At 37.1% G+C, this 24,917-nt stretch overlaps 1 protein-coding gene across 5 annotated transcripts in view; it reads right to left on the reverse strand.

Moving 5' to 3' along the window:
- MTMR1 (myotubularin related protein 1) overlaps positions 1–24,917 on the reverse strand; it is a 75,211-nt gene that overhangs the window by 38,046 nt on the left and 12,248 nt on the right. The window contains exons 3-8 of one of the 5 annotated variants that reach the window (XM_010331281.3): positions 15,451–15,474; positions 14,844–14,870; positions 13,209–13,259; positions 9,431–9,506; positions 1,147–1,241; positions 672–779 (exon numbers count right to left, since the gene is read on the reverse strand). In XM_010331281.3, the coding sequence (XP_010329583.2) occupies positions 672–779; positions 1,147–1,241; positions 9,431–9,506; positions 13,209–13,259; positions 14,844–14,870; positions 15,451–15,474 (381 nt within the window). The remainder of the gene's footprint in view (positions 1–671; positions 780–1,146; positions 1,242–9,430; positions 9,507–13,208; positions 13,260–14,843; positions 14,871–15,450; positions 15,475–24,917) is intronic. The other 4 variants (XM_010331282.3, XM_010331280.3, XM_010331279.3 and 1 more) reach the window with 4 other exon arrangements.

Consider the following 24,917-nt stretch of genomic DNA (forward strand, 5'->3'; position numbering starts at 1 on the left):
TGAGGAAGTCTTTGACCATCCACACTGTTCTGAAAGTAGTCTTAAAACAACAAACTGGGAAATGTATTGATCTCTGCTTCTCACTTGATTTCTCTGAAATGTGACAAATAATGTCAGCACTTAGGTTATAGGTCCATGTTAATTAGAAATACAGCCGGCCCTTCCTATCCATGGGTTCCACATTGGAGTATTCAAACAACTGCTGATAGAAAGTATTTTTTAAAAGGATAGTTATTTTTTTCTGTCATGATTCCCTAAACAATACAGTATAACAACTATTTACATAGTGTTTACACTGTATTAGTTATTATAAGCAATATGGAGATGATTTAAAGCATATGGGAGAATGTTCCTAGGTTATATGCAAATACTGTATCATTTTATGTAAGGGACTTGGGCATTGTGGATTTTGGTATCTGAGGGAGAGGTCCTGGAATCAAACCCCCACCGATACCAAGGGACAACTGTACTTCAATAGAAAAGGTTTACTTCAAAGGGTTACACAATAGTTTAAATTTGATGACATGAGATCTGAAGAGGTCACTGTCCCAAAAACATTTGAGTTACCAGCAGCAGAAATTATTCTACTGTCCAAAGATCATGAAGACGGAGGAAGAAAAAGTTCCGAGCTGACTACCCCCTTTTAGTTTTCATTTGTGTTGTTATTATACCTTGCACACTATCTCTATACCACAGGAATTGTCTCCATGGCTCTGTGCTCCAATCTTCTCGACTCTGCTGATCACTCCAAGGGGAACATCAAGGATAAAATGCGGGTCCTAGGTTGAAATATTAAGATTAATGCCTATTAGTGTTAGTCAACAGTTTTCATATTTTAAGTCTTTGCTGGGTTACAATATGTCTGTTTACTTCTCATTCCCTGTTTGCCCCAGCTAAACTTAAGTCTGATTGATAGCATTCCTTATTAAATATACATTGAGACAACAATGGAATTTCCCCTCCAGGTTTAAGAGTTACTTTAATAGCCTTTTTTTCAATATACAAATATCTGTTTGCAAAAGTGTACATCTCAAAACCCAACCTGTGGTTATCTCAGGGTAATGGGATTTCAGGGGACTTTTTACTTTCTTCTTTTAGTATTTCAAAGTGTTTCTTTTAAAATAAAACACACTTTTAAAAACTCACCCTCTCTACATTTTTGAAGTACAGCTTAAAGTCCGTCACTGTCAGGGTTCCACTCACTGCTCCCATAAATGGGCAGATATACATGACATCTTTCACTGAAAAAAAAAGGCCAAAGTAGCAACTACTGTCATAGACTTCTGCTTCAATAAATCTTAACATGAGTTTTCCAAATATATGTTTGTAATTCCAGTTTTCTAGGATTTTTATATTTTATAGAATTAGATCAATTAAAACTTTCAAAACAGAGAGATGCATAGTATCTGTATTTTATTCCCAGTGACTTTACTTTGGTAATATAGTTTACCAAAAACCCTACCTGAAGTACCAGGAAAGAGATCCTGCCTGCAGGATTGTCAAGGCCCCTTCCAAATTTTAGGTTAGGATTCCTTACAGTCTATTTGTTTTAATTCAGTCTCTGGGGATGGCTCCCTCTGGTTGGTCCTGATTTGCTACTTAAGTTGGGGTTTAAGTAAAGGGCCTCATAATAAGTTACATTCTGTCATTTTTTTTCTAGGTAGTTAAGATCTTCCCTGGGTGATAAATTAATCATATTCAAAATATGAATTAAACTCTGAAAACCCTAGGCTACTGTTTCATGTATACTGTTACTTGAAACTAATGAAAGCTAAACACTGTCTCCTAACACACCTCCAAAGGAAACTGTTTTTACAGAAGACAAAAACTAGAAGCATGTCAATGAAGCAGAAAAAGACTTGTTTCAAATTCCTTATCAGCTTTCTCATCAGTTTTAATTTTTTGTTAATATCTATTAAGTACATGACATATTTAATTCCTGTTAGTGTTAAGAACCTCACACCTATCACAAAGATACATTTTCATGTTCTCCCAAAGTGCCATTCCACTGGAATAACAATAATAGACATAGCTATACATGACTCTAAGTGAGACAACAAAAGGCATTAACGTCATTGAACCAAATTCTCAAAATATTTCGATTTAACTTTTCTATAACTCCTTATGTACTGAGAGCCTTCTATTGCTGGGATTCTGGGTATAATTGGAAACAGTTCCTGTCCAGGAGCAGCCCACCACCTGTGAGAGATACCACACAGAAAAATCGCCATTATACCAGATCAGAGGTCCCCAGCCTTTTTGGCACCAGGGACTGGTTTCATGGAAGACAACTTTTCCATGGACCAGGGCAGAGGTTGGGGGATGGTTTCAGGATGAAACTGTTTCACCTCAGATTATCAGGCATTAGACCCTCATAAGCAGCATACAACCTAGATTCCTCCCATGTGCAATTCACAGTAGGGTTAGTGCTCCAATGACAATCTAATGCCACTGCTGATTTGACAGGAGATGGAGCCCAGGCGGTAATGCTTGCTAGCCTGCTGCTCACCTCTTGCTGTGTAGCCCCATTCCTAACAGCCCATGGACCAGTGCTGATCCAGCCCGTGGGTTCGGGACCCCTGTACTAGAGGCTGACAAAAGCTAAAATAACAATGTGGACACAAAGTATTATAATAAAAGCTCAGAAAAGGATCAACTTAACTCAGTAGGAAAGTAGGTAGGCGAGTAAGAGAAGTAAGAGAGGAAGGGCACAGTGGTAAGTTGTTAGAGGTTAGTATGCCTAGATCAATGGGTGCAGTGAGGACAATGGAACATGAGGCCAGAGAAGTTGGCAGGGAACGGACTGGTAAGTGCTTCTGTAGGATACTAAGGCATTATTATCATTATCCTTAAAAGATAGCTGTTTAAACAAAAACAAAAACTATATATTGTGGGGTTTGTAACATACCTAAAGGTAAAATGGATGACAACAACAGCATAAAGGCTGGGAGGGGACAAAGGGGAGTATACCATTGTAAGGTTCTTATCCTGTACATGGAGCAGCATGCATTCACTTGAAGGTAGACATAATGATGTAAAATAACTAGTTACATAACAAAATTAACTAGCTAACATGCAAGCACAGGAGATGAAATGGAATTCTAAAAAGTAAAAACCACATAGTCTTGACTCAAAGCTCCTTCAGCTGATAAACAACTTTGATAAAGTTTCAGGATACAAGATCAACATACAAAAATCATTAGCATTCCTATACAACAACAACAGCCAAGTCAAGAGCCAAATTAGGAACACGATAGCCACAAAAAGAATAAAAGACCTAGGAATACAGCTACCCGGGGAGGTGAAAGATCTGTACAATGAGAATTAGAAGATACCGCTCAGAGAAATTAGAGATGACATAAACAAATAGAAACATTCCATGCATATGGATAGGAAAAATCAATATCGTGAAAATGGCCATACTCCCCAAAGCAATTTATAGATTCAATGCTATTCCTATCAAACTACCAATGACATTCTTCCCAGAACTAGAAAAAACTATTTAAAAATTAATATGGAACAAAAAGGGCCTGAATAGCCAAGGCAATCCTAAACAAAAAGAACAATGCTAGAGGCATCATGTTACCAGACTTCAAACAATACTACAGGGCTATAGTAACCAAAACAGCACAGTACTGGTACAAAAACAGACACACATAGACAACTGGAACAGAACAGAGAGCCCAGAAATAATAGTGCACACTTATAACCCTCCAACCTTCAACAAAGCTGACAAAAACAAGCAATAGGGAAAGAACTTTCTACTCAACAAATGATGCTGGGATAATTGGCTAGCTATATGCAGATGACTGAAACTGGACCCCTTTCTTACACCACATACGAAAATCAACTCAAGATGGATTAGACACTTAAATGTAAAACCCAGATCTATAAAAAAAAACCTGGAAGACAACCTAGGCAGTACCATTCTGGACATGCTGGACATGGAAACTGGCAAAGACTTACGACAAAGATGCCAAAAGCAATCACAATAAAAGGGGAAAAAAATGACAAATTGAATCTAATGAAACTAAAGAGCTTCTGTATAGCAAAAGAAACTATCAACAAATTAAACAGACAACCTACAGAATGGGAGAAAATATTTGCAAACTATGCATCTGACAAAGGTCTAATATTCAGCATCTATAAGGAACTTAACAGATTTACAAGAAAACAAACAACCCCATTAAAAAGTGGGTGAAGGACATGAATAGACACTTTTCAAAAGAAGACATACATGCAGCCAATAAGCATCTAAAAAAAAGCTCAGTATCACTGAACATTAGAGAAATGAAAATCAAAATGAGATACCATCTCACACCAGTCAGAATGGCTATCATCAAATTAAAAAGTAAAAATATAACATGATGAGGTTGCGGAGAAAAGGGAACACTTATACACTCTTGGTAGGAGTGTAAATTCGTTCAACCATTGTGGAAAGCAATGTGGTGATTCCTCAAAGAGCTAAAAACAGAACTACCATTTGATCCAGCAATCCCATTACTAGGTATATACCCAAAGGAATATAAATTCTTCTACCATAAAGACACACACATGCGTATGTCCACTGCAGCACTATTCATAATAGCAAAGTCATGGAATCGACCTAAATGCCCATCAATGGCAGACTGGATGAATAAAATGTGGTATATATACACCATGGAATACTTGCAGCCATAAAAAAGAATGAGATCATGTCCTTTGGAACACAGATGGAGCTGGAGGCCATCATCCTTAGCAAACTAACACAGGAACAGAAAACCAAATACCGTATATTCTCACTTATAGGTGGGAGCTGAGAACACATTGACACGAACAAGGGAACAACAGACAATGGGGCCTACTTGAAGGTGAAGGTGGGAGGAGGGAGAGGATCAGAAAAAATATCTACTGGGTTCTAGGCCAATATCTGGGTAATAAAATAATCTGTACAGGGGCGGGAGAGAAAAAATAATAATAATTTAAAAATAAATAAAAATAAAATAATCTGTACAACAAACCACCATGACACGAGTTTACCTATATGTACCCCTGGAACCTAAAATAAAAGTTTAAAACAAAAGTACTCAATTCAACCATAAAAAGAGGAAAAAAAGAACTAACAATAAATGAGACTAAGAAAAATCAATTATCAAGATAGTGGATTTAAACCTAATTATGTTAATAATTACATAAAATGTAAATGTTCTAAACACCCCAATTAGAAGGCAGAGATTGTCAGTTTGGAGACAAAAGAAGGAACCAACTATATGTGGCCTGAAAGAAACCCACCTTAAATATAAAGACAAAAGTAGTTTTAAATTCAAAAGATGAAAATAGGTATACCATGTTAGCAAGATTTTTAAAAAGCTGTAAGGTCTATAATAATATCAGACAAAGTAGATTTCAGAACAAAGAATATTACCAAGAATAAAGAAGGTCATTTCATGATAATAAAGAGGTCAATTTGTCAGAAGGACATAAGAATCCTAAGCATTTATGTATCTAATAACAGCTTCAAAATACATGAAACAAAACTAATAGAAGAGCAATGAGAAAACTGCCACATATATCATTACGGTCAGAGATTTCAAAACCTCTTTCTCTCTCAATTGATAGAGATAGAAAGAAAATGGGTAAGAACACAAAAGATTTGAACAACACTATCGACAAAACCTAATTGACATTTATAGAACAGTCTACTCAACAACAGCAGAAAACATTCTTTTCAACTTCACATAGAACATTTGCTGAGACAGAGCATATTCTGAGCCATAATCTGAGCCTTGATAAATATAAAAATATTTAAATATAAAAAGTATGTTTTCTGAACACAAAGGAATGAAACTAGAACTCAATAATAGAAGAAAATTTGGGAAATTCACAAATATGTGGAAATTAAACAACATATTCCTAAATAACCCAAGGGTCAAAGAAGAAATCAAAAGGGGAATTCAAAAGCATTTTGATCTGAATGAAAATAAAAACACAAAGTCATAATTGGTGAGATGCTACTAAAGTAGCAGTGGATGGAAAATCTAAATGCCTATACTAGAAAATAACTAAAATCTCAAATAAATGATCACAGTTTCCACCTCAAAAGCTAGAAAAAGAAGAGTGAATTAAACTCAAAGTAAGCAGAAGATAGGAAATAATAAAGATCAGAGTGGAAATCAATGAAACAGAAAAAAAAAAAAAAAAAAGAAAAGAATAAAACTAAAAGCTGACTTTTCGAGAAGATCAATAAAATTAATAAACCTGTAGCCAGACAAATAAGAAAAACAAAAAAGGCATGCACATTAACAATATCAGAAATGAGAAAAAGTCACTATAGATATTTTAATTCTTTAATATTCTTTAAAGAATATTCTTTAAATTCTACAGATATTAAAGAGTAAGGAAATACGATAAATGACTTTATGACAATAATTTGACAACTTGGATTAAATGGACAAAATCCTGGAAATACATAAACTACCAAAGCTTACTCAAAAGAAAACAAAAGCCTAAGCAGTCCTATAGCTACTAAAGAAATTAAATTTGTAGTTAAAAACCTTCCCACAAAGAAAACTCTCAAAGTCCAAGCAGCTTCACTGGTAAACTCTACCAGATATTTAAGTAAGAAATAAGCTATTCCAGAAAACTAATGAAGAGAAAATAATACTAAATTCATTCTATGAAGCCTTTTCTCCACAACCTCATCATGTTTTGTTTTTTTACTTTTTAATATGATAATAGCCATTCCGACTGGTGTGAGATGGTATCTCATTTTGATTTTCATTTCTCTAATGTTCAGTGATATTGAGCTTTTTTTTTATATGCTTATTGGATGCCTGTATGTCTTCTTTTGAAAAGTGTCTATTCATACCTGATACCAAAACCTGACAAATCAATTACAAGAAAACTACAGACTAATATCTTTCATAAATAAATACTGATGTAAAACTTCTAAACAAACTTTTAATAAACCAAATCCAACAATTTATAAAATGGATAATACATAATAAACAAGCTGAATTTATCCTGGGAATGCAAGGTTGATTTAACAATCAAAAATTAATTGATATAATCTACCATATTATAGGTTAAAAAAGAAAAATCATGATTAAATCAATCAATGCAGAAAGAGCATTTGACAAAATCTAGTATCAATTCCTGGTGAAAACTCACAGCAAACTAGGAATAGAAGGGAACTCCCTCAACATGATAAAGGGCATCCACAGTAAAAAACCTACAGCTAACATTATACTTCATGGCAAAAGACTGAGAGCTTTCCCAAGATCAGAAAGAAGACAAGAATGTCCGCTCTCACCTCTTCTCTTTAACATTATACTGGAGGTTGAATCAAGAGTAATAAGGTAAGAAAAAGAAATAAAAGGCATTCAAATTGGAAGGGAAAAACTGGAATGCTCATATACTGCTGGTGGAAATGTATACTGGTACAACCACTTGGAAAAGACACTAGCAGTTTTTTAAAGAGACTGTATAGCTGTCATATGATCTAGCCACTTCATCCATTAGGTATTTACTCAGGAGAAAAGGAAATATATGTTCATACAGACTTGTACATTAGTGTTCACAGCAGCTTTATTTGTAATAGCCAAACAGTAGAAACAATCCAGATGAATGGATAAGTGAACTGTCATGGAGCCATATAATGGAATTCTATTCTGCAATAAAAAGGAATGACTGTTAGCTCATACCACAATATGGATGAATATCAAAATAATTACTTGATTAGAAGAGCTAGGCAAAGAAAGAACATATTGTATGATTATATTTCTATAAAACACTAGAAAATATAAACTAGCCTATAGTACTTGGGGATGGTGGAGAAGGCAGAGGAAGTGGGGGTTATAAAGGGGCATAAGGAAATGAAAACTTCTGGGAGGTGATGGATATGTTTGTTACCTTGACTGTGATGATGGTTTCTCAGGTGTATACTGTGTCAAAACTCTTCACATTCTGACAATGACAAACTGAAATAATACTCCCGAGGAGGTACTTTACAATGACCTATTCTAACACATTGCCTCCAGGAATATATTTTATTTAAAAGTAGGGGGTCAATTTAACTTACCCTTTGCAAGCCACTGGAAGAGCATAAAGCATACTTACACCATTTAAGGATTTGCAGATGTCCTTAACATCTAACTATAAGATATTTCCAATATCTGGTATTGGAGTGGGGCCAGGTAGGAGTTTCTCTCTCTCTCTGAGCTGTTTTCAGAGTGAAAGGAAAAGAAAATGGGAGAGAAAGAGCACTAGGACCACAGCTAAATCCACTGAAGTCTTCTCTTCTTACTATGACAAATATGAGCTTGCAATCCAAGCTTTTATAACACTCCCTGCTCATTTAAAATATGCATCTGATGTGCAAAGCTGTCAATTACCTAGATCAGCTCTAATCTTTTCTGAACTGACTTTGACCCACTGACAAATAAAACTAAAGTGAAAAACAACCTCTTCAAATTGTACATGTTAAATCTAAATCTGTGTTGCTTACTGTCTAAAGAAGCAGGAGCGTGACATAATTAGCTCTGCATTTTAAACAGATCATTAAGAAAGCAGTATGAGGGCAGAGCTAGAAGAACACCCAGAGAAGGAAAAATCAGAAAGGCCAGATGACTGCCAGGAGAGAATGAAGTCCCAGAACCCAAGGAAATAAAGAATTTCAAAACAAAGGACAAGATAAGCATGGTACACAGACACAGACTAGGATGTTTAGCAGCAGTAATTGACTGGAGGTCTGGCGGGAGAGCCCCACTATTCAAATATTCTCGACACAAGATGACTATACTCTGAGACCAAGTGCACCTCTTTAGGAGAAAGCCAGGAAGGAAGAAGGAAACAGTTTAGAAAACCAGGCTGTCCAACCCAACCAAGTGATGAGATAAAAAGATCGCAAACCCAGCTGCCCCTCCCATCCACCCATGGCACAATCAACTACTTCCTGAAAGGCCTAGCAATATACCATGCAGGGATATGGGAGCCCTCAAGCCATCACCTTTAAAAGCCAGAATGGCAACACAAGCCTTTGCCATGCACCAAAATTGTACTTTTTGGGACCACTGAAATTTCTTTGCTGAGTTCTCAAAACTGTTATTAAAACATGATATTGAGCTCCTATTGATAACTTTTCCTCATACTGAAGGATTCCAACAAAGCAATGAACTGACATTACATTGAGTGTTTCAGTTCATCAGGAAAAGTCAGGGCCCTCCTCTGTTGGGAATGCCATCAAATACTGACTTGGAATTTAACAGGATCCTCTGCAGTCTTCTACCTCTTAGGTCATGATGATACTAATAAGGATGAATAGATCTAGTCCATTTGTCCCCTAATTAAGTTGGTCTGGCTGGTTTCTAGCACACACATCACCTCTACTCGCAAATTAAGTGCCATTTCATTTTATGGCTCTCAACAAGCAAAGTGTACACACAAGACTTACCAATGGCTTTAATTGATTCTCCTGGAAAAAGTGGAGCCTCTTCCATCTGTGCCAGCTTATTTCCATCCCTTAGAGCCTGGCAGAAAAAAAAAAAAAATAGGAGTAAATCTCACTTTCTGTGTACCTGTGAAGAATTTTGGTGCTTTGTGATGTCACTACAAGGCTACAGAAGCGTGCAAAATATAAGCACCCAACCCCTTAAAAGACAATTTCAAAGCTCAGCACCACAAGACATCATGCTACATATTCTAGCAAATTGTTACAACATATTTAAATTTCACAGTTAGGAAGCATTAATACATAAATGGCTTGACATGACAGAAAGATACTGTAATCACTACACAGATAGCTATTAAAAGGTGTCTCTAGAATTTGCAAATAAGGTCAGAAAAAGGTTACCTTCTGAGCATGAAACTAATACAAATAAAATCAACATAAGATATAGGTGCTTAGCTAGCTATAGAAATGACTCAGCCTATGAGAGAGTTTGGGAAGGCCAGAAGTCTCATGAAAATAACCAGGCAACAGTCTTGGTACAGTACACAATAGGAAAGACCTAGGCTTTGGTACTGCAGCCCAGCTACGTGTGTGTGTGTATGTGCTCATGCACACGAACATGCGTGTGCAAAGTGTATGACTGGGGACATGAAGAGTGAAGCTGTCAGTGTTTACCCGATCCAGGCCACAAGAGAGTGTGCTCTCCTCTGGCAAGCAAGAGTATTCCAACCCCAACTGTGGAGCAGGGTGTTTTCATCAGGCATGTCCCAAGACAATCCACTTGGCAATAACGTCACACTCACCAAGAAAACCACTAATGATTTACTAGGTTTCTTGGCTACATGATGATAGGAAGAGGATAACCTTGGATGGCCAGAAAAACACATGCCCACATTTTTAAATGATTAGATTGGCACTGTAGCCCAGTAGCCAGTCTCCTGTGAGCTTGGTTGGATAGTGCCAGATAATTCAGGGGAGGTGAGAAAATGGTGTTCTTGAACTACAAAGCTAGCGACCAAAGCCTGAACTCGGGACCTATTCCAAGGTACTGCCACCCTGTGAGACGCTGCCAAGGAAACCAGTCACTTTCTCGTTGGCATCTCCGACATAATGTGTCATGAATAAGAATAAGGTGATCAAAACCCCAGCAATTCCAAAGCTGTGTTTCATAGAGCATTACTTTTCCAAGAGATGTGAATAGGTCTTAAAGAAAAAAAAAAGTTTGAGAAACGCTGGGTTAAGCAAAACAAGTTCAGCTGCTTTTTTCAGTGGGATGTCTTTAGTGTGTTAATGTACACTGAATCAGCAAGAGGGCGCTAGAGTATAATGCATTTCTCATACCTAGTCGATTGGGGACTGCTTTTTCCACCTGTTAACATCAGAGGCCACTAGCGTTCAGTGGAAAACAGGTCGAACAATACTGTTTTCAGCATCATTTTGTAAAGCAAAATATTTTTAAATGGATGTGTTTTATAATTCTAATCTAAATTATTGAAAATTCAAAATAGTAATTATTTTCATAGTTACAACAATATTTCACAATGTTTTATTAAAGGACTTAAAGGTCAATTTAGAAACACTACACATAATAGTCTCATCAAATTTTATAAAAGGAAAAAAGTCAAACTATAAATAGCAAATTCAATGTTGAATGTTGGTCAGGAGTATGTCCCTTCTACTGAGAGAGCACAAAATGACATGGTCCATCCTCCTCCTTATCAAAAGATGAAGGGTTAAAATAATATAGATCAAGAATCATTGTTACCTCTAAACAGTTAATTCAATTCCAATTTTTAGTCCAGATTGGTTTTTGAAGACATTTTCAGCCAAAAATTTTTGGAAGTTAACACATTAAGGGGGGGATGTAGAGAACCATTAATGGATTCATTTTTAAACTCACATCTGATTTGGAAATATATTTTATGCAATAAAGCATAAACTAACACGTATACTTATAAACGTCTGGTTTTAGAAACACTAAAAGATCTCCAATCTTAGAAGCCTCAATTTAAAGCCATAAAGTCTGCTTTATGCCTGAACTAGTGACTAATTGTACAACATTTCACAAAGTGAGAAAGCTACTTGAACCAATATCAGAGTTTTAAATTACTTCAAATGTCACATTGTTAAAGCCTATTTTAATGGCTAAATATTATCACATACTATACAGACTTAAGTTTCTTATATGTTAAAATAAATGGAAGCAGATTATTTTGAAATTTTAATTACTAAAGCAAGCTACTTTAATCAACTGATTCTGGAGGAGCTTAGGAAAGATATGACTCCCTTTATTTAGAGCAAGCCACATCAAATATTTTAAAGTCCTCAATCCAGGACTACTAATAATGTTGCACATAGGAGACAGAGGTGATCAGGACCATTTTAAGAATGCACAATGCTCTCAAGATAGAAATTGAAAATCAAGGATTTCTCTTCTCTTCCCATCGTCATGGTAAGTTTGGCTTGAAACATCTGTGCATTTATATGTCAGTGAGACATAGCAAGACAAACGTCTCACTAAGGATAAATCTGGGACATACTTTCTAAATGACAAAAAAGAACAACTGTTGGAATAAAACAAAGAAGTGATCCAATTGCTTCAGATTTCCCCATAGAAGATCCCTTTTGTAAAAGAAACACATTTAGCTTTAGCATAGAAACTCAAGAGGAGAAGAGTTTTTAAAGCTTGGAGGTTTTTTGTTTGCTTTGGTGAGTATAGTAGATTCCCTTTATGAAGCTGCTGTTAGGAGAAGGGACTCACACTTGTGCTACATTAAGCTTTTACTGCAACTACGAAGTTGCACAGGACATGATTTGACCCTTGATTTATCCAACCCATGTTCAGCACAATCAACGGATGGAATATTCTTGTGAACTAAATTTGGTCTCATAAATGCACCCATTCCTCTTGGTGCTGTGACTCAAAGTGTTGCCCAAATGGGGAACTCCCTCTGATGACCTCCTCCCAACTTCGTTCCAGTGACCCTGAAAGTCCAGCTGAGATCTCCCAGCTCCCTGAATTTGTCCCTGAGGGCTCCAGCCAACCCAACAACCCTAGCCTCTTCACTACTTTTCTCCTCAGCCTGAATCCAAGCCACCAGGTGGAAAGTTTATATAATGGTTGCATGCCAAAAGCAGTGGCTTTCAAACTGGGCTCTTCAAGTTGCTTCCGGGGTCACCAAAGGACGGTGGGGCTGCATGATGGTGGACAATGGTGCAGCTGAGTACCTGGGGCATGCCACGCTTCCCCAGAGCTGCTCTTATTTTGGTTTCGCATAAGCATTGGTACTGCAGCTTTAAAAGACTCCAGAGAGGGTCTAGAGGTACTGAGCAGAGTAAGCACTCCAGAATACTCTATGAATAATTTTGTATTCTGATTAATAAATGTAACAAGTCCACAGATATCTACATGGTACCAGGTAATGTGTTGGGCACAGATCATGCATATTTGAAGAAAGCAAAGTGTGCACCCTCAAGGAGCACCCTTGGCATATATATCTGTCCCCTCTATGTCTATGTGATGGTACTGCAGAATCCTACTGTGATGGATGGTTATTATCCCCACCAATAACCCTATCTGGGCAAACGAAGAAGACACAAAATGTTGGATAAACCAATTTTTGCAAATAATGTCATATGGAATCTACCATATTTGGACAGGAGGGCACTACTATTGTGGTGCCCTGAAAAAGTTTTGCTTATTATCTAGAAGTCTAGTATGAAATGGCTTCTAAATACATGATCTGTAGCTACAAACAGATGAACATGTAGAACTTGCCACCTGATCAGCTTCAGCTTCAGAAGGGTAGCCATTGTGTTCTTCCTGAATCTCCTGCACAGCACCAGGTGCATGGACAAGAAAAAGCAAAGAGGAGAAAGAGAAACACGTGCAAACAGACAGGTGAAAGGACAGAATTTCTTTTTTAAGGAGACAGTAAGCATGTAAAAGTCGACACACCTTTCATGACTTTGTAAATCACACTTTTCCCCTTGGAGTTAAGGAAATAATGTGTAGGCCATCTATAGCATCCTTGGCCTAAAATGGAGTATCTAGTCTGTGTTTGTGTTGGGGCAGAAAAATGAAAAGCAAACAAACATCATGGATTTCAAAGAATGTACTATCTTTTTAAAATCAAGCAATACAATAGCATATAGCAAAGAAACAAAATAACAGGCACATACTGTACTCATAGAAAATAAAGCATACCACAGAAACCCGGTAAAGGGCAAATTCATGCCCAAATACAAAGGCAGTTCACAGACATGTCTTTTAAAGACAGTAAGTATTCATATGCTCTAAAGAACTATTACAGTGCTCAGGGATCAATTCCACTGCACACATGCATATATCACATGCTGGAGATTACATATATATATATAAAATTAGCAATAAGCAATAAGAAATAGATGTGTATATGTGTGTACACATATATACATGTATACACACACATATATGTGTGTATTCTTACTGCTTATTGCTAATTAAATTCTGTGATTTATAAATCAGTATCATATTAAATATCTCTAATTAAAGGATTAACACACTTCCAAGAAACACCTAAAAGGCCACACATCTCTATTTAATTTTTCCAATCCCTTTAAAGGTATATTGTTCTTAATTTCTTTATAGAATCCATTATTTTTTGAAATTTTTAAAATTGGACTTTTTATTCAGCAGGTGGTAAAAAGAATATGAATACTGAAGATGACAAGACTGTAACCTCTTTTTAAAGTTCTATCAAGTCTCTGAGGTTAAAAATATTAAAACTTAGCATATATATATATATATATATATATATATATATATATTTTATTTTTGCTTCATGAAACTTTGGTTGTAATGACTTGGTTTTACAAAGGCAACCAGTGAAGAAATAGTAAAGCTTTAAAAGAATTTGCTATTTCCCATCTTTCATTTTTGTCAATGAAGTACAATAACTCCTTAATGTAGTTTTATACTTTATCATCAGATTGAACTTAGTACAGTTAGTAAAGTTTAGTACACTTCAAGACAGTATCATTTTTCAGTGTAGCCATTTTTTTTTGAAATTTCCATTTTTAAAATATAAAGAAAATAGAATGATTAAGTTTTAGAAACAGAAAACTCAATGAACAAAAAATACAACATTGCAAAATTCATGGAAGTGTAAAGCCAAGCACTAATATTTAACAATGTGAATCAATGAAAGAAAATGGTTCCCACAACCAAAAGAAAACATAGTGAAAACAAGACAAAACAAGGAAAAACAACTAGAATAACAAGACTTAACTTGCTTATTTTTGTACTACTTCATTGGCTTCAATAAGATTAAAACTTTTAAACTGAAGTTATTAAATTATACTATCAAAATCCACACTGTTTTCATTAAATGGAAATAGGTTAATTTTCAATGTCTGTTAAATGCATGCACATTACCAATCTTTGTCTTGCTTTATGAATATTCTGAAATAAAGGGAAGGAAAATCATGAGGAATATATAAGCTGTAACCCACTATATCTGTATTTTTAAAAACTAGTAACTGGGATAGATTTTGCTAAATTTAGCTTCAAGATTAGCACTTCTCCTTTTTGGATTCAACATGCAAACACAAACATGACTTAAAATCTTACTTAGATAGGACAACCAACTAACCATTTTTTTTTTTTAGTTGCTAAATTCTGTAGCATGAATTACACAATAAACAAGATTAAAAGAGACCTCAGTAGCCCTAGCTTTATAACCCCAGCCATGAATGTCCATTTGGTCATAATTCATGTAGTACAACAAAAGTCAGTATTGCACACTGGTAACAATTTTAGCTTCTTGCCCTCACACACATTGGCTTTTATAGCACATAAAAACACTGTAACAAATAAAGCGTTTCTAGTGAACACTTAAAGCTATAACATAGCAGAGCAAATTGATCTGAGTGATTCATAAAAACCAGTGAGAAGGTAAAGAACACTAAATAGACTAAGTGTTTGATAAAGCACAGACACACACAAGTAGGAGGCCCATCTGCCGAAAGCCAAATATCCTTACCCTTATATCAGGCCTCCTGAAAACCTGTTAGTTAAAATACAGAACATCATCATCATGGACATTTACTATTGACCTGTGAAAGATGCCATTAGGTTCAACAGCCTATTCCCTAAGAAACATCATAATCCTCTAAGTCAAACCAACACGATCAATCCTAACACATTTGCCCTCTAAGTTTCATTTGATATCAAATCAATCCTAACACATTTGTCCTATAATTTTCAGGGAAGTCTATGATTTGGAGAAACATGTCACCCTTAGGCTAAGCCTAATTACATTACTTTAAACACAAATCCTTCCGTCAACACAAACCCTTCCGTCAAGTGCTATTACCAGCTATTGTAAACAGGCTATGTTCAAAAAGTTCATTAATTTCCGTTTGGAATACTGAACGCATTTCCCCCAAAAAACCAATGATATAAAAAGGCAGTCATATGCCCAAACCAGCCCAGGAAAACAAAACCAAAAACCACAGAAATCCCCACCATGGACCCAGAACAAGCACAGCTCAGTTATAGGATTGATGGTATCACAAAGCTGAGTTAACTGCAAAGCTTAACCTCATTTCTATTGAAATTACATTTCCAATTCATACTTAGGACTCCTGAATTAAACTCCCCCATGCGGCTGCCACTGAGAGGAGGGTGCCCGCTCCCCACCCCAGCACCAGCTGCACGACCAAAGGGAAGCTCCAGGCAGGAAGAGGTAAGTGGCTGTTCCTAGAGGGGAGGGAAAGCCCAGCTTTACTCAGTAGGGACTCTGATTTCAGCAACAATATTCTTCTTGTGCCTGAGGCCTGTGAATCCTAATTGAACATGCAGCATACACATTCAGAAAGCCCTGGTCAGAGGGAATGACCAGCAGAATGAATGGAATTTTTTAAAAGCAAATAGTTGTAATAGCCTGGGAAGATTTTAACCATCTCTGTTCCCCATTTCAAAATCTGCTATCCTATCTTCCAACCACTGAATGTTCTATGAAAACAAATCATTGGGAAAGAATCACTGGAGGTTCTTACTAGCTTTATGGTTTCACTCAGGATGCATAAGATCACATGATACAGATTCAAAAAAAAATCACTGTATTATTATTAAAATAATCTTTGAAGTCATTAAAAGGTATCTGAATTAAGTGATGTCATAGCTAAAAGACAAAGTCTACACATGTTACTAAACACAGACTATTCAGACTAAGATACCTAAATGTGTCTTTTTTTGGGAGGATGGATATGCTTACCCTAATTGTGGTGATGGCTTTACGTGTGTATTTATGTCAAAGCTTATCAAACTGCATACTTTAAATATATGAGGCTTACCATTTGTTAACTATACCTCAAGGAATTGGATTAAAAAATAAAAGTAGTAATATGGTTAAGGTAATAAAAAAACTCAAAATATTAAGTCTCCCAGAGCTTCATTCCCCAGTGATAACCATATTTAAGTAGATCTATTTTTAATTCTGAGAATTGCTTCCATTGTGATATACTTCCATTTCTTTGTCAACTTTAAACAGTGTCTATTGACCTCCCATTTTAAAAGATGAGAAAATAAATTCTCAAACTACCACCTCCCTCTTCCCAATTTCTGCTGATTGAACTGCTAATTTTGAGTTCTTTTGTTTTCCTTCAGCAGCTGCTGCATCATAAAAAACACTCACTATTTTTATGTTTCAGATACTCTAAGCACTGTATTAACACCTTTCGTTCTCAGAACAACCTTGTAAGATAAAAACTATGATGCCCAGGAGCAGTGGTTCATGCCTGTAATCCCAGCACGTTGAGAGGCTGAGGCAAGTGGATCACTTAAGGTCAGGAGTTCAAGACCAGCCTGACCAACATGGTGAAACCCCATCTCTACTAAAAATACAAAAAATTAGTTGGGTAAATTGGCCGGGTGTGGTGGCAGGTGCCTGTAATCCCAGCTACTTGGCAAGCTGAGGCAGGAGAATCTCTTGAACCTGGGAAGCGGAGGTTGCAGTGAGCCGAGATCACACCGCTACATTGCAGCCTCGGTGACAGAGCCAGACTCGGTTTCATTAAAAAAAAAAAAAAAAAAATAAGAGCAACAACAAAAACAACAACCTATTATTGGCCCCACATTTTGATGAGAAAACCAAGGCACAGTTTAAGTAATCTGGCTGAGTTCAAGGTGGCAGAGCAAGTAGTTAAACCCCAGAAGTCTGGCTCTGGATTTGTGCCCATAAAAACTCTGCTATACTGCCTGAGCATGGCATCTCTATCATTAACTCATTTAAACTACAGCCTCAAACTTATTTTGACCCCTCAAATGTTAAATAGCTCTTAACTCCCTTCAGGTTTTTTAAATAAATCAATACCACTACCCTTTCCTCCACCTCTTTTGACCCCTCAAATGTTAAATAGCTCTTAACTCCCTTCAGGTTTTTTAAATAAATCAATACCACTACCCTTTCCTCCACCTCTTTACCTCCCAACATCCATTCTGTAACTACAATTAATGTTTTGATGCTTTGTCTATAGATAGTAAAAACTGAAAACTAAAAAATAACATTCACAATAAAATGTTTATGAAAATATTGCCCACTGCAGAACCAAATTGTGCAACTGAACCTTGATATAGTTTGGACGTTGTTCCCTCTAAAACTCATGTTGGATTCTAATCCCCAATGTTGAAGGTAGGGCTTGGTGGGAGGTGTCTGTGTCATGTGGATGACTCTGTCACAGTTGGGTGCTGTCTTTGAGCTAGTGATTGAACTCTTTTGAGATCTGGTTATTTAATACTGTGTGGCACCTCCCACCGCCTTGCTCCTGCTCTGGCCATGTGAAACGTCAGCATCTCCTTTGCTTTCCATCATCGTTAGCTTCCTGATACCTCCCAGAAGCCAAGCAGATGCCAGCACCATGCCTCCTGTTAAACCTGCAGAACTGTGAGCCCAGTAAACCTCTTTTCTTTACAAATTACCCAGTCTCAGGTATTTCTTGATAGCAACGTGAGAACAGCCTAACACAAATCTCAAATATGGCAGTCATAACTCCTTGTCAATAGGCCTTTGCCACTGGAAGGAGAAACTAACTTGAAAAAGGGTACGAAGTGGTGAGATGATAATCTGCTTTAAACTCACATAATTCTTTACCTACTGCCATGAAATCCTCAGTGTTCTTGGTATGGCAGGGGAGAAGGTCAATGGAGGCTTACCCAAAAGTCTCTTAAGTTGATACCTATTTTACCATGTCCCTCTCCTGAAATAAGCCATTTCAGACACATGCACAGAGCTTCATTTACTTCTTAAATCTGATTCTGATGGAAGCCAGAGGAGAAAACAGAAGTTGTAAGCCAGGAGGCCTGGAAGCCAGTTCTCACTGGTGATTCAGGCTTCCTAATGCCTGCATTCTGGGCCTCAGTTTCGACACATATAGAATGAGGGGAGTCTATGAGATGACTGCCAAGACCCTACCAGTTCCAAACTCTAAGGATTCGGGGTATCTAGGCCTCATTAGAAGACTTAAGAAAACAGCTCCCAAACTGAGACTGAGGAAGGTAAATCAGCCTGGTGGTTAAAAGAACATACTCCAGAGTGCAATCCCAGCTCTGGGACCTACTTACTGACCTCAGGTGAACCACACACCCCCTTGGAATCTTAGTCTCCTCTTCTCTGGGGCACCTCCCTTGCAGGTTGTTGGTAGGGTTAAATCATTAAGATAACTGTACCTGGGGTGGATAAGTAACCTTTTTCAGTTAATGAGTCTTAGTTGCCCCAACTTGTGCCATAACTATTTTCACACACCCCACATCCATCCCCTCCCTCTATTTCTACACATGTCAAGAACCTATGAGAAGGTGCAGAAAAAGTTGATAGTGATCTTTATCTATTTAACATAGCAAGCTTACTACCCCAAAGTCAATGCTACTGGCCCTTGTCATGCTCTAAATGGCTTCCACTAAATCAAGAAAAAGCAACAAAATTTAATTTTGTGTGAAAGTTTGTGTTGGGAATAAAACTCCCTTCCTTTGTCCTTCGGGGCACTCCCAAACAGTGAGGTAAGGACTTCTGTTGACCACTTGCTTTGGGTAGACTTCAGTAAGGGAGGCAGTATACCTTCCCCTTCTAGGATCTGCCTGCCAGAGAGACCCTGAGGATACAGCCTCGTCTTCCCAGCCTGTGGAGAGTTCACCTCTGTGGGCCCTGCCCCACAAAAGAGGTCACAGTTGTCCAGGACCGCCTTTAGGTGCACATGTTTAACTCTAGAATGATGAATGAGGCAGCCCACCTAAATCAGCCCCTCCCAGCCAGCTTTTGTCAATGAATAAAGTTGATACTTTGGTCTAAATCTGTTTGGCTCCTGCCTTAATTCTTGATAAGGTAACAGCTGACACCCTGAAATCCCCAAAGTGTGAAAGTATTTCAGAAAGTTTCAAATACAGCCAGTACTAGTACTACAAATAATAACAAGCAGTTGCTAAAGGCTTGCTATTACACCAGGTACAGCACTAAATGCTTTATGTGTTAGCAACCCTCCCAGCCATCCATATGACAAACGAGGGAACTGAGGCAGTGAGAGGCCATACAGCCAGCAGCAGCAGAGCAGGGATTCAAACCCACACTGGCTGGCTTTAGCAAGCATGCTCATGACCCCAACACAGCCCCACCTAAATCTGTTTCCCTTCTTGAGGGGGCTGACAAAGACCCTTAAGTCAACTCCCAGAATGCCCTACTCTGCCCCGCTCTCTCCTCCCACCACAGCTTGTTTACGTGTCTATTTTAACACTTACCACAGGCCAACTTGTACTATAATTTTTTGTGTCTCTTTGCCTGACTATGAACTCCATGCAGCCCAGACCAGCCCAGCCCCTTGCACATAATAGGTACTCACATCATGTTTCTAAAAGTGGAGTAGTGTTCAGCAATGACAGCACACTCCTCTTGTATTTGTTCTTATACATTATATTTTTGTAGAGTAATAGCGTACAGTAAATGAACATTTGTGTTCCATCCATATGTCGCCTCATTTAATATATTCAATCTCTGAGATAATACCCATTACACAGATGAAGACACTGAGACTCAACAAGGTTAAGTAACTTGTTAGGCAGCTAGTTAGTGACGAGGCTAGGATTCAAGGTAACGTGTTCTGACTCCAAATTTTATTTTTTGGATAAATCACATGAGAAAATTCTAAGTCAAATAAATATCAGTTTTTTATAAGTTGTCTTTGAACTTATGCCACTAAGAGGCTTCTTCTCAATAAAATATTGTAATATTGGAGTAAAAATTCCACTATTTTCTGCCTTAGGTATAAAGTCTATGATATTTTTGCTTTAGCAATCAGATTGCTACAAAATAAGGTTTTTTTTAAAAAAAGGTTTTGCTCTGCTAAGAAGCTGGAATTGTCAGGAGATGATTCTTCTTGCTCTAGTAAAACTGAGCATGTTTGTTAGAGCCTCAATAACCAGAAGTCTACACAGGCCAATAAAAATCTAAAATAGTAAATAGTTAATCTTCCTGAGATATATATATATATATATATATATATATATATATATATATATATATATTTTTTTTTTGAGACGGAGTTTCGCTTTTGTTACCCAGGCTGGAGTTCAATGGCGCGATCTCGGCTCACTGCAACCTCCGCCTCCTGGATTCAGGCAATTCTCCTGCCTCAGCCTCCTAAGTAGCTGGGATTACAGGCACGCGCCACCATGCCTAGCTAATTTTTGTATTTTTAGTAGAGATGGGGTTTCACCATGTTGACCAGTATGGTCTCGATCTCTTGACCTCGTGATCCACCCGCCTCGGCCTCCCAAAGTGCTAGGATTACAGGCGTGAGCCACCGCGCCCGGCCACCGATATATTTTTTTTAACAAGGTCATCAAAATACAACCCTCGGGCCAGATGCAGTGGCTCACACCTTGGCTTCCCAGTACTTTGGGAGGCCGAGGCAGAAGGATTGCTTGAGTCCAGGAGTCCGAGACCAGCCTCGGTAACATAGGGAGACCCCATCTCTACAAAAAATAAAAAATTAGCTGGGTGTGATGATGCATGCTTGTAGTCTCAGCTACTCAGGAGGCTGAGGCAGGAGGATCACTTGATCCTAGGAGGTCAAAACTCCAGTGAGCCTTGATGGTGCCACTGTACTCCAGCCTGGGCAACTCAGCAAGACCCTGTCTCCAAAAAAAACTACAACCCTGGTTTTTGGGAAAAGGTTTACCTTACCTGATGCCTTTGTCAAACCTTGACCAAAACAATCACTCTAAGGCCCGCCATGAAATGTGGCAGATGAGCTGTTCATTTCTATCCTGGCTGAAGTATACTGGCCCAATTTCCATTTACAAAACTAATCAGTATATTTGTGATTGAACTAGTAGAAAGGTAACTGTTGATATTCTTGTCGTTAACTAAATTTATTATAAGAAACATAATAATTAACTTCTAACACCTTTTTTAGCATATCTATATTTTCCAGTTATAAATGCCATGATACAAAATTGTACATGCAATATAGAATCATTCCGCAGTCTAAAAATCTTGACTTTTTAAATCAAACTTTTAATTTTGGGATAACTGTAGATCTACATGCAGTTGTGAGAAATAATACAGATTTCACATACCAATCACCCAATTTTCCCAATTGTAGCATATTACAAAACTATAGTACAATATCAGAAGCAGGATATTGGCATTGATTACAATTAAGATGCAGAAAAATTTCATCACTACAAGGAACCCTACTGTTGACCTTTTATAGCCACATCCCATTTCCCTCCCTGCTTTCCTCTCTTCTTGGCCCCTGGCAACCACTAATCTATCTTTATTTCTATCATTTTGCCATTTGAAGAATGTCATATAAATGAAGTCATATAGTATGTAACCTTTTGGTACTGCCATTTTTTCCTGACATAATCCCTTTAAGATTCATCCAAGTTGCTGTGTGTATCATTCTTTCTTTTTATTGTTAAGTAATAGTCCATAGCACGGATGTACTACAATTTGTTTAACAATCCACCTGATGAACATCTGGGTAAGTTCCAGTTTTCAGCTATTATGAATAAAACTGTTAAAAAACATTCATATACAGGTTTTTATGCAAACATAAGATTTAATTTGCCTTGGACAAATGCCCAGGAATACAATTGTTTGGTCATATGGCAGGTGCACATTTAGTTTTTAAGAAACTGCAGACTGTTTTCCAGAGTGGCTGTACCATTTTACATTCCCATCAGCAATCAATGAATAATCTGGTCCTCCACATTTGGTGTTGTCACTTTTTAAAAATTTCCAACCATTCCGATAGGATGTAGTGATACCTCATTGTGACTTTAATTTGTATTCCCCTATTGAGAAATGATGTTGAACATCTTTTCACATGCTTACCTGCCATCTGTATATCTTCTTTGGATGCCTCAAGTCTTTTGCTCATTTTCTAATTGGATGGTTTGATGTTTTTACTGTTGAGTTTCAAATATTCCTTATATATTCTAAGTACTAGTCCTCTATCAGATATGAGGTTTGCAAATATTTTTTTCCGATTCTGTAGCTTGTCTTTTCATCTTAACAGTCTTTCACAGAGCAAAAGGTTTTAAGTTTTGATAAATTTTTCCTTTTATGGATTGTACTTCTGGTGTAACGTTTAAGAAAAACAATTTACCTAGTCCCAGATTCTTAAGACTTTCTTTTTTCTCTAAAAGTTTCATATTTTTAAATTTGTGATCCATTTTGAATTAATTTTTTGCATAGGATGTGAGACTTAGATCAAGGTTCTTTTTTTGTTTGTCTATAGATGTCCAATTAGTCCAGCAGCATTTGTTGGAAAGGCTATCTTTCAACCATTAAATTGTTTTCATGTCTTGGTGGAAAAAAAACTCAGTTGAGCATATTTCTGTGGGATGACTTCTAGGTTCTCTGCTCTGTTCCATTGATCTATGTGTCCGTACCTCTGCCATAGTCTTGATTACTGTAGCTATATGGTATGTCTTGAAGTCATTTAGACTGATTCCTCCCACTTTATTCTTCAAAATTGTTTCAGCTACTTCAGTTCCTTTGCCTTTCCATATAAGTTTTAGATCTGTATCTACAAAAAAATCTTTCTGGAATTTTGACAGGAATTGTGCTAAATGTGTATATCAATTAGGGGAGAAATGACATCTTTCCTATATTGAATCATCCAAATACATGAACAACACTGTGTGTCTCCATTAATTTAGATCTTCTTTGATTTATTTAATCAATATTTGATAGTTTTCAGCATATGAGTCCTGTTTATGTCTTATTAGATTTATACTTGCTATGGTTGAAATACATCCCCAAAATTTCATAAGAAAATATTTGCAAATCATATCTCTGGCAATGTATTAATACCCAGAACATATAAAAAACTCCTACGTCTCAACAGCAACAACAAAAACCACAAATATCACAAATAACAAGTGTTGGCAAGAACATAAAAAAATGAGAACCCCTGTGTACTGTTGGAGGGAATATAAAGTGAAATAGCCACTGTAGGGGTTCAAACATGTCCCCCAAATTTCATGTATTGGAAACTGAATCCCCAAATTCATGTTGCTTGAAGGTAGGACCTTTGGAAAGTAACTGGGATTAGATATGGTCATCAGGGTAGGGTTTCCATGATGGGACTGGTGGCTTTACAAGAAGAGAGATCTGAGCTAGCAGGTTTGCTCTATCTTGCCATGTGATGTCTCCTGCCATGCCATGATGCAACAGGAAGGCCCTGACCAGATGCTCACCCCTCAAACTTGGGACTTCTCAGCCTCTAGAACTGAAAGTAATAAATTTATTTTCTTTATAAATTACCAGTCTGTGGCATTCTGTTACAGCAGCACAAAATGGACTAAGACAATACCTAAGTATTTCATTGTTATAATACTAATGTAAACAGCACTGTGTTGCTGATTTTGGTCTCCACATGTTGCTAGTTATTTCTCTTATACTTTCAATTTTTTTTATTATTTTGAGCTATCAGAAATCTGACAATAACATGTCCTTGTGTGAATTTTGGGGGATTTCTCTCATTTGGGATTCACTCAACTTCTTGAATCTGTATGTAGGCTTATGTGTTTTGCCAGATTTGGGGTATTTTCAGCCATTACCTCTTCAGGTGCTTTTTCAGGCCCATTCCCTCTCTCTCCATTGGAACTTTAATGACATAAGTGTTAGATCTTTTGTTATACTCCCAAAGGTCCCTGAGACTCTGTTCATTTATCTCTGTTACTCAAATTGGGAAATTTCTATTGTTCAGTTTTCAAGTTCATAGATTCCTTTTGTCTGTCCTCTCTATTATGGTGTTGAGTCCATCCTTTGAGTTTATTTCATTTATTATATTTTCCAGTTTTAAAATTTCCATCAAGTTCTTCTTTGTCTCTTACATTTCTTTGTGGAAACTTTTCTATTTTTTTTTCATTGTTTCAAGCATATCTGTAATTGCTTATTGAAGCAATTTTGTGATGACTTCTTTAAAATCTAACATCCCTATC

The sequence above is a fragment of the Saimiri boliviensis genome, chromosome X, assembly GCF_048565385.1.
Source record: "Saimiri boliviensis isolate mSaiBol1 chromosome X, mSaiBol1.pri, whole genome shotgun sequence".
In the NCBI taxonomy this organism is placed as follows: Eukaryota; Metazoa; Chordata; class Mammalia; order Primates; family Cebidae; genus Saimiri; species Saimiri boliviensis.